The sequence below is a fragment of the Atta colombica genome, unplaced genomic scaffold, assembly GCF_001594045.1.
Source record: "Atta colombica isolate Treedump-2 unplaced genomic scaffold, Acol1.0 scaffold109, whole genome shotgun sequence".
NCBI classification, from domain to species: Eukaryota; Metazoa; Arthropoda; class Insecta; order Hymenoptera; family Formicidae; genus Atta; species Atta colombica.
In genome coordinates, this window is record NW_017259194.1 from 529,241 (window position 1) to 539,662 (window position 10,422).

General features: G+C 32.5%; 1 protein-coding gene across 1 annotated transcript in view; it reads left to right on the forward strand.

Annotated features, from left to right (window-relative positions):
• The first annotated feature begins 581 nt into the window (after positions 1 to 581).
• Positions 582 to 10,422, forward strand: part of LOC108693311 (plastin-2) — a 28,210-nt gene continuing 18,369 nt past the window's right edge. The window contains exon 1 of the mRNA XM_018202204.1: positions 582 to 1,012. Coding sequence (XP_018057693.1) covers positions 962 to 1,012 — 51 coding nt within the window. The 5' untranslated portion in view covers positions 582 to 961. The remainder of the gene's footprint in view (positions 1,013 to 10,422) is intronic.

A 10,422-nucleotide genomic window follows, 5' to 3' on the forward strand; every position in this document is an offset into this window, starting at 1 on the left:
GTGGATAAGAGATTATTTAAGAATAAGAATTGGAATAAGCAATAATTCAATAATGAAATTTTTTATAATTATTAGGAAAATATATCTATGCACAAGAAATAAACGGTCTAAATTCAATTCAAATTCTTTCAGAAAATTGTAATTAATATGTCAAACTGAAGTGAGTTGCAACTGTTGCAAGTCGCAATTGAAGCAAGTTGTTTAATTCAGCTCGTATAACTACAATAATCGAACAATACACAAGTTAAAAATTCTGCAAGTACAATTCAGTAATTGAATATTCAGATTAAACAATTCGGCGTACATTCAAACACCTTATAGAATAACACGTGTACATTAATCAAAATCGCAAACTGTCGCAAGCGAGGTCACCGAGCCGAGCGGCACGCGGCCAGCGGCACCGGGCACTGTCGGTGTCCTGTCGGGCACCGGTAAGCGCAGAAGCGCTTCGGGTATCTTCGCGTGTTCTCGACAACACTCGGTCCGCTGGAGCGCACCGCCCGCGCCGCGCCGCGCCGCGCGGAGTTTGGAGTATCGCTCGCGCGCGCAGTCCTCAGCACTCAGCAGTCGGAGCAGTCCTAGCTGCGACTCCGATCGTGTCGAATGTTACACGTTTGACACTGGCAGACTAACTGTAGAGTTCCAAAATTCGCTTTTGCCAAACGGCTGAGCGGTCGTTTCTGATCGGTATCGAGTATTTATCGTGCGTTTGTGTTGACGCAAAGACATCGAGTGAGAAAATTGCCTCCGTCGAGTGACCGTTGCACGTTGCGCGCCGCGCCGTATCGTGTCACGACGTATACGGCGTCATCGGGCCAAGAAGGACGGACGAATCGAAAGAGGAAGAGAGAGAGTGCGAGAGGGAGTGAACCGAAGGGCGTAGAGAGAGTGAGGGAGAAGCAGCGACCGGCCGTGCCATAGTGGAGAAAGGAAAGACGGAAGGATTATATATTCGGACAACATGGCCACCGCGATCGACGACCGGCAGGAGCTGTTGGAGCAATTTAAAACGGTGAGTCTTTAATTGACATGTAATAATTGACATATTTCGGATCTCGCTTGTCAAGGGTGGCGGATTTTCTCTATTTTCCGCGATTCGACGGTGCCGCGGCACCGACTATCGCACGGTTTTCTTATCGATCGCCGGTTTTATCATCACCGCGGAAACCCACCCTCGTGCCGGAGCCGCAAGGCCGACTATAGCCGACGTAACGCCGTACCGCGCCGGGTGTCGCCGCCCTATCACCTCCTGCGCAGACTTTCTGTAACCAGACTTGCACTCGGAAGTATTGCCTTAGGGCCTCAATTCTGCTTCGTCGATCGTTTAACGTCCTTTAAAAGTCTTTCGATCCTATTCAGCTCAGGCAAAACGAAGCTTACAAAACTCCTTTCGATCATACATATATATGTATTACATAGATAATTTAAGATCCTTGAGGCATTACAAAATTCGTGTAATTAATTCAGATTATTTTAATTGTATTGTAAAATTATTAATATATAATAATTAACATTGAATAATTACGTAATAATGATTGATAACTACACAAAATTTATACGGAGATTATATTTGATTATATTTATTACTGAATGTTATATATGTATGTTATAACGAAGAGAGAGAGAGAGAGAGAGAGAGAGAGCGCGCACTTAGGCAATTGTACAAATATCGTTCTATATTCCAAATATCCTAGGAGATATATCTTTGATTATCTTCTTTACCGTTTTTAGTTTCTACTGCGATCTTAAATCGGAGGAAAAAACGAGAAACAGGTAACGCCCTTCGATCGGTCCGATTGTTGTGGTATGTGAGAACCGTTGAATGGGAAGTTAATATTAAACGTTTCGAACCGGTCGGGTACGTAATCGCGATTGCCAGGAACACCGGTGACCTGGTCATTTCGGACTTTTCGGAGTGGCACGTGCATGTGAACACCATCATACCATTCATTATATCGCTACGTGCAGGCTATACTCCTCGTGTTTTCCTCATATCTACATATATTTACCATCGATCATTATGCCCGTGAAATCCAAAATTGACGACATTCGTTGTCGTGGATGTTTGTGTAGACTCGACTGTTTAATATTAAATGTATATTATAAATTATTTCAGTTCTACGCGCTTCACGATAAACCGCGTGCGATTCAAAATATTCGATATATTTAAATATTTTCATATTTCCAAAAAAAAAGAATTTACTTTGACATGGTTATTGAACGATTAAAATTTAAGTTTAATTGTTAATTGGGATTACGAGCAGACACGCGGCGCGTTGTCTACGAGTTGTGGTTTACATCTCGTGCAGTCTGGCGCAGTGATTTGTAGAGAAGTTTGATCGATGCATCACTTCTCTCGCCCACGCATCTTTGCAATGGTTGCACGATGCAGTTAAGCTAAATACATAGTACAGATGAAATATTTCCAAACATTGATAACGGCCTACGCACTACTTACTTATTCAATAATATTATTCTTTGAGCACTATTAGCGATTGTGTGTTATACCAAAACTGGTATAACATGAAGCAATGATGTTGCTTTATCGATATTAAGATAATAATTAAGATTATTATACAATGATTAGTAATTTCACGTATATGTATATAGTAATCCGAAGATTATTAACAATACTAATAGTCTCTTTTATCAAATAAAAATCAAACAGTATTTTATCTTCCAACTTTTGCAAATTAATCTGTATAATATGCGAATTAGAACTTATCGTACATTATTACTTTATCGAAATCTGTTAAACTTTAGATAGCGAAAGCTGAACATTCATATTGAGAGCGCACGTTTTTCAATTGTAGTTTACACTTGCATGTTTACCCTTCGAATTGAATCTCTGTTCTGATTTATACGCTTCATTTCACGTGTAGACAAATTAGATAAACCACAGATCTGTTTGCCGCGGCTTTTGGAAGTGCAATCAGTCTCGTTGCCGCACGATTGCACTTTGCTCTCCGCGACAGACTTTTCACGGTTGATCGATCGGCTGTGAATGCGCAGCAGCTCGTTTCCGAGATCGTTTTTTCTCTCGCCTCCTCTGATCGTTCGAAAGGCGACCTGACTTTCGATATAACACCTTTGCGGTTTAATGCAATATCGGGAAATGAATTCGATATCAAATATTCTGTTTTTTTACTCTAATATTATTTTTTTTTTATTACACGCAACAATCGTTCGTCGATTCCTATTTTATGTAGAATTTTAGTCCATTTAAAATTAATATATTATTTTTGGAATTACAAATTGATTCTAAATAAAATGATGTTTTAAGTATACATTTAAATATGCGAGAGTATGAAGTATGTGAAAATTTTTTAATCATTATATTGCAGAGCGCTATCACAAAATGCATTATCTTATAGCGTATATTTCCGCGAAAATATTTTTGCGGAATGTTTTCCCGTATTTTTTCCCAGCAGTTTTACTTGAAAATATGCAAAGTTTGAAATAATTTTCCACATTTGTTCGCATAAAATTGTATAAATTTCTACAAAAGTACAGTAATTATTTAAATTTTGAAATAATTAATTCAGTAAAATGTAATCTTGATTTGAAAATTTACAACATTTTTAGAATTATTAATAATTCAGTAAGGCACAAAACGGTAGAATTAGTGTACCTATTTATAAGTCCAATCAAGGATCAATTTTTATAACGTTCGTATTCGTAATCTGATTTCCATTTGCACAGCACACAGTTTGTGACGATAATAAAAATCCACAGTCTAATTTTGATGATACTTTCCTGATAACGTGCGTTTGTCTTTTTTCTTTGTGTACTTTATTTATTTGAATAATAAAATTTCGAAAGTGTAAAATGAAGATTGTGAAGATCTTGAAAACAATAGCCCTGCGCTAGTATGAGCGAGATAGCGAAATTACTCCCTTCCGCCGGAGAAGTTACATCGTCGAGAAAGTCTTCAATTATCTTATTGATCGCGTTACCGGTGTACGAGAGACGCAATCCCTTCCTACATCCTGCGTCGCGAAACTATGAGTAAGAGCACATCAAGGGCAATCCCTATGACATGACGCTGAATCATCGCACACTCTGCTTTAAAGTCCCGATAAACTCAATAAAATACGCTTGCGTTTGAGGGGTGACAGATAGTTCTTTTTTTTGCACGAGAAACACTCCTCTGATAATATTAGATAGTTCATAATTAGCTCTCTAAATCTGAATCAGTGAATAATCACTGATATCAATGCCAAGTATGCCACTGGGAATCAGTGAATTAAATATGAAATCCCTAACCTATCTAATCTATTATGTGATCTAACTAACTTTTTAACCTTGTTTTAGTTTAGCTTAAATTCAATGAATACGGTATTGGAAGATTGAAATTAACATGTCAGTATTTTCGTTATATAACGCTCAAACATTCTTTCTTTTTGTAATTGAACTTCACTGATTATCAGTGCCAAGTATGTCACTGAATAATTAGTAACTATCCATTGATTCAGAGTATTTTTAATACTTCTTACTCATGCCCTTGTTATTGACATTTAATACAATTAACTGTTAATTTCACTTTACTTACTTTGCTATTATTATTCTTTGTATCTGATATAATCTGTTAAAAAAATGCCATACTCTTTTATTTTTTAAGAAACTATAAAATTATGGAAAAAGAGAGAGTATTATGGAAAAAGAGAGAGTACTGAAACTGACATTATTTTGTTTTATATTAATAGAACGTTGTGCAAACTTCACAGATTCAATTCCATAAATTTGGAATTATATGCGAGCAACAAATTTTGTGCCGGTACTTCACTTTTATCGCCTACACGTTCAGAAGTTTGCTCGATATATTTACATTTATTTCGCAACTCATTCGAAATGTTTTGATAACAACAAATTAGCAACAAATTTCTATGTTATTTTTAAATATAATTTCATTTTATATATATATATATAAAATTTCAATAATTTCCTTTAGCGGAACATAATTTAAAAAAAAAACAGCAAATTTTTGTTGGCAACTCTTTAGCAAATGAGTAACAAACAAAAATGTTAGAATTGATATTGCTCACTTGTTTCGCTAATTAAGACATTAAAAAGACAAGTGGAAAAGAGAAACAGTTCTATGGCGCGATGCGCATCAGTGTTTTTCCAAAGGGTCATTTACGTATACACCACCTTCTTGCAGCATCGCTCTCTTGACTAATGGGGTGATTTCCAACCTTTACGCATAATCTTCATCAGCGTATGCACAATCATGAGATGTATTTGCATATTAGCATACATTAGACTGTTTTGTAAATGAATAAAAGAGCACATTATACATATTAATGATGCTTAAATTGATGAAATCAGACAAGTATACTGACAGCGGACATTTTCATGAATATATGGAATTTATGGAATATTCATGCAATTTTTATTGTGTTGGTACTAGATTTTTCGATTAAATGGAAATGGCTATTGTCTTAATGTTTCCACATTTTTTTAAATTAAGCTTTAAATAGAATTTTTTTATTAAAATTTATTTCACATTGAAAAAAAATCAGAAATTTTACTGCCATAATACATTTTTAATAAATTTTTAAATTTTATTTCACATAGCTCAATTTCCAGTATTTAATATTTAATTAAATTTGTATTCAAATAAATTGTATTAATAATTAAATTTATATTAAAATTAACTGCGAAAGATCTGTCATTATCACTAAAATTTTTTGTACATTATTAAAACTAAAACAATGTGATGAAAAGAATCAAACAAGGAATAAGCAAAAGTGCGTGCATGAAATCAAGCTCTTGGGTCTCGCGTTTCGCTCGTATTTCCTATCCGTCATTTGATTCCGGAATTTCGCGCTTTATTTGTCACCGAAGGCAGTTCACCATGCCGACGTGACGAATTTTTTGATATCGCACTATTTTATAGTTGAATATAATATGAGTAAGTATAATATGAGAAGAATAAACATTCCTTTAGCTTCATTCGGAGTAGCCTCCGAAATTAAAATCGTTTATTTATTTCTTTTTCTTTTATTCATTCTTGATTAATGTAGGAGAATCGTCGACACGTAGAAAAGTGAATAAATGAAATTCAATCATTGTAATCTTAAAATTCTTCGTAATTTGTGGAAAAACCAATAATTACAAGAGAATAAATTATGAATTTAAAAAATTTAATTACTTTATCAAAATTTAATTAATTTATCCAAAAAGATAGAGAGAATTGAAGTGTGTGTGTGTGTGTGTGTGTGTGTGTGTGTGTGTGTGTGTGTGTGTGTGTGTACATATTTAATAATATTTTAACAATAATAAATAAACAAATTGCTAAAGGATTCTTCCGTAGAATTTTTTTCAATTGTACATAAAAAATCTGACATTTTACCTCGTATGTTATAATATACATTTAACATGTTTCGACGTGATTGAATCCTCTTCAGAAACAAATTCATATAATTAAATAATGAGATTTCTCATTTTCAAAGAAAAAACCTTAGTGCTAAGTTATTTCCAGAGTAACGAGAGCTATTCATATGGCGGTTACGGAAGACCATATGGAGAATTCTGAGTATACTAATAAAAGAGAATTTAAATTTAAGAGTAAGCAGATCACTTTCTTAATCTAGAAAAGCTTATTAATCGTGAAGAAAACATAGTCGATGAGAATATAAAAATGCGTCATTTAAGTGTGAAAATTTCGTCAATATTAAAATAATTGCATAAGAAATTATTATTATTAATATTTTGTTATGAAATATATACACAGTTATGTGACACGTATGCATATTGTGATTGCATACATATTACTTACGTCAGATCTGTAATAAGCGGTGCACATACATACACACCGCAGAAAGGTTACTCCAGAGTCCAGACTAAATTCTGAAACACGTGTTCGAGCGGCCACCGGAGGCCATGTCACCGCGTTGGCACGTGCCGTTCTTTTCTTATCCAGAAACCACGCCGTTGGTCTTTCATAAAAACAGCGGGAGACCGACCGCAGTGAATAAATAACATCTGGTTCATTCTATATGCACGTGATTATAATGAGAACAAAAATATTGACGCAGCAATTTAACTTTGCTTACGTAAATCTCTCTTCCAAGTATGCCAGATATAATTTAATAATTAATTTTGATTACTACTTATTATTTATTCAATTTACAATATAATACATTATAGGACCGAATATGTGATAACACAAACACTGATAGAAATCAAAGCCTTAAACAGTTAAAGCCTTAAGCTGGATCTTAAATGCTTGTATTGATTCTTGTGTGAATTTATATACTACGTGTATGTAATTCTTAGAAACGCGCGCCGAAATGATTTTTCAGTCTTGAAACACTATTATAACTCAATAAACTATCGCAGTGTATCACGAGTTAACAAACAAATTTTTGATGCTTATTCGCATCTTCGAAACGATCTTAATAATGTTGAATGATAATGTTGAATTAAAATCTGTAAATAATTAATTCTTATTGCGAAAAAATTCAAATTTTATTCAATTTAGTTATCTTTTTTATAAAATTATTAAACTCATATAGATACTATGTGAAATTAAGATAAAGTGAAATTAAATTGTTAATCGCACTATTTTATGTATTTTTAAATATATAAAAAATAAATTTAAATACGTGTATATATGTATATTTCTATGTTCTTGTTAATATATTGCTCTTTATAAAAGTTAATTGAAATAGCAATTAAAAGTAAGTTTCTTAAGTAATTGTATAACAACTGTAGAAGAGAGTAGTTTATTAACAGGTACATTTCACGCATCAGAAATTCTTGATCTAATTCTCTATCGTTAGATTAAACCATGTAGTCGAACCAAAATTATTTCATAGCTTCGTGAGCATGAAATTAATGCATAATTACGCGCATGACATTGGCAAATGGAAAATATTTTACACACTATCGATTAAATTAGAGCGACGGACAGGCAAGACGAATAGGGAGTTATATTGAAACTAGCTTATATATTTTTAAAGATTTTTGTTATACATATTTTTCAAATACAAATTTATTTTAAAGTTATTATTAAATGCACATTTTGTAGAAATAATAACAGTGTTATATTAAAAATTTTGTCATTCTTTCAAATAATAATATTAAAAATTTCATAAAGATCAGAAATACTATTGCGATCATAAAAGAAATAATAATAACATATTATCCACACATTGTCTACGAACGTAACTTTGAAATTGAAATAAGTATTAATTTATTTATACAAAACTAATATAATAATTATCTTACAATATTTATATATTGTAGACAACAGTCCTCGAATTTTTACGTGAAGCGACTCGTGTAAATAGGCGCGGCTGCCATAAAACGGTTGTTCTCTTATCGTATATTTACGGCTGACAATGCCTTCTACCTCGATTATTGCTCAACTACATTGCAGATATTACGTGTGTATAGGCAGTGTATAGCGTGCTACGATTGTTATGCAATTGCATGCTGCTGGAATAGTAAATGGGCCGCGATCGAGTGCTTAAAAGTAAAATCGTTGCGCAACTATGCCTAGGTCGCATAATGCCCGCGTTGCACGTAATTTCCCAGTCAGTGGTTCTCAATGATTGATTATTTTGAAGATGATATTGATCCATTTTGCATATGCACTTCATTTATGAAAATTTTATTTTATTTTATTATACAATTATAAATTTATTTCTTATATTCGATTTATCTAATGAAGAAAGACTACTGTTTTCTCGTCCTTGAAGATAACTTACGTAAGGAATTTATTGCTATTATAGCGCTGAGTTATTATTATGCGACATACTTAACAACAAATATTTCACATACTTAGTATATAAAACACTTAACATTCTAAAAAGATTATTATAAAAATTGTCATTAAATTATTAAAGTAATATTGTTATAAAAATTTTATAAAATCTGTGGGAGTCAATTTATGTGTACGTATAAATTAAAAATAGAAATTTAAATTAAATAATATAATAAAGATAAAACAATAGAAACATTTTTTCGTGGTTGCTTTTCTTTTTGATATTTAACGAATCAAATTTTATACAATATTATGTTTTTCACCTGTATTTAATCTATTTAATGCAATCACACAACGAATGTTTTAAGCATTAATATGGTTTTTTACCATCAACATATGTAAATGCATAATGTTTTCCTTGTTCGTGTTGGCTCCACGTCGGAAATGCAATCCACGAAGAATTCTGCGATAGATTTGACTAACGAGAACGCAGTACCATGAATGCGGTCGTTATGATGGGAAAACTTATAACTCGAGAATCTCTTCTTGCCAGCCAGAGAAAATTAATCTTTGAATTCTATCTGTGATCCTTTTCGACGTCATATATTGCGAGCAGCTCGAGTTCAAACGTAAAGTCCTTCAATAAAGTGAACGTGCGGACTGCACAAGTGTCAATTTAAACTTAAGATTTCAACCCAATTAGAAGTTACAGTTACAGTTGGATACAAATATCCAACGAGGTTAAAAAATATTTTTATTTGATATTATTTTTTAATATAATTAATTATTATATAATATTTTATATTTATTATATAATATTAATCTAATTTTTTAAAAAATCATTCGCTGTGTGAAAATGATAATACATGTTATTTATTTTGCAAACGATGTTAAAAAAGTTATTGGTAAATTTAAAAAATTGATCTGTGGATTTAAATAACATTTTAACGAATGATTTTTTACAAATTATATTTTATATTAAAAGAAATTAGATCACTTTCTATCGTATGACGTAAAATAAGAATAATTAATATAAATAGGAATAATCTGATTTTGTTATAATTATATCTTTATTTTGTCACTATTTAACTAAACAAATACAGTTTCATCGAATAACAATTATGTCTACATGATAAATGCTTTTGCCATTGTTTTGCCTTAATGTGATCGCCGTAATGTGTTAAAGACGCTAAGTAGCAATATTGGTCATTTCCTTTACAAAGTATTGCGGAGCAAAATATCGATTTATTCGCGGTAACATCGCTTCTGAAGAAGGAATATAAAAATGTCAAAAACGTGACTGATTCCTTTCTCAGCTTCATACAATGCACGTCTTGGAGCTAATTCTCACGTAAAGAACACTCGGGTATACGTATATATGTTTATATTGTTGAGCGTACGTGTATTCTTTGTCGGTTTGGTTCTCACGCTTAGTTCCTTAATTACGCCATGTAATTATAATTAATCCTTTCTCGGCACACCGTGAAGTTCCGTATTTCAGATAAGATAAAATTCGATGAAACAAGGCATTTTTACAGTTGCGCACGAAATCCTCTTGAGAACCGATTTCAAGAACTGAGATCGAGACTGAGACGGATTCTAAACAACAACTTTTTCAATTACAATTTGATGTAGAATTTAATTATGACAGCTTTGTAAACATTTTAACATTGATTTCGATTTATATATATATATATATATATACGGTC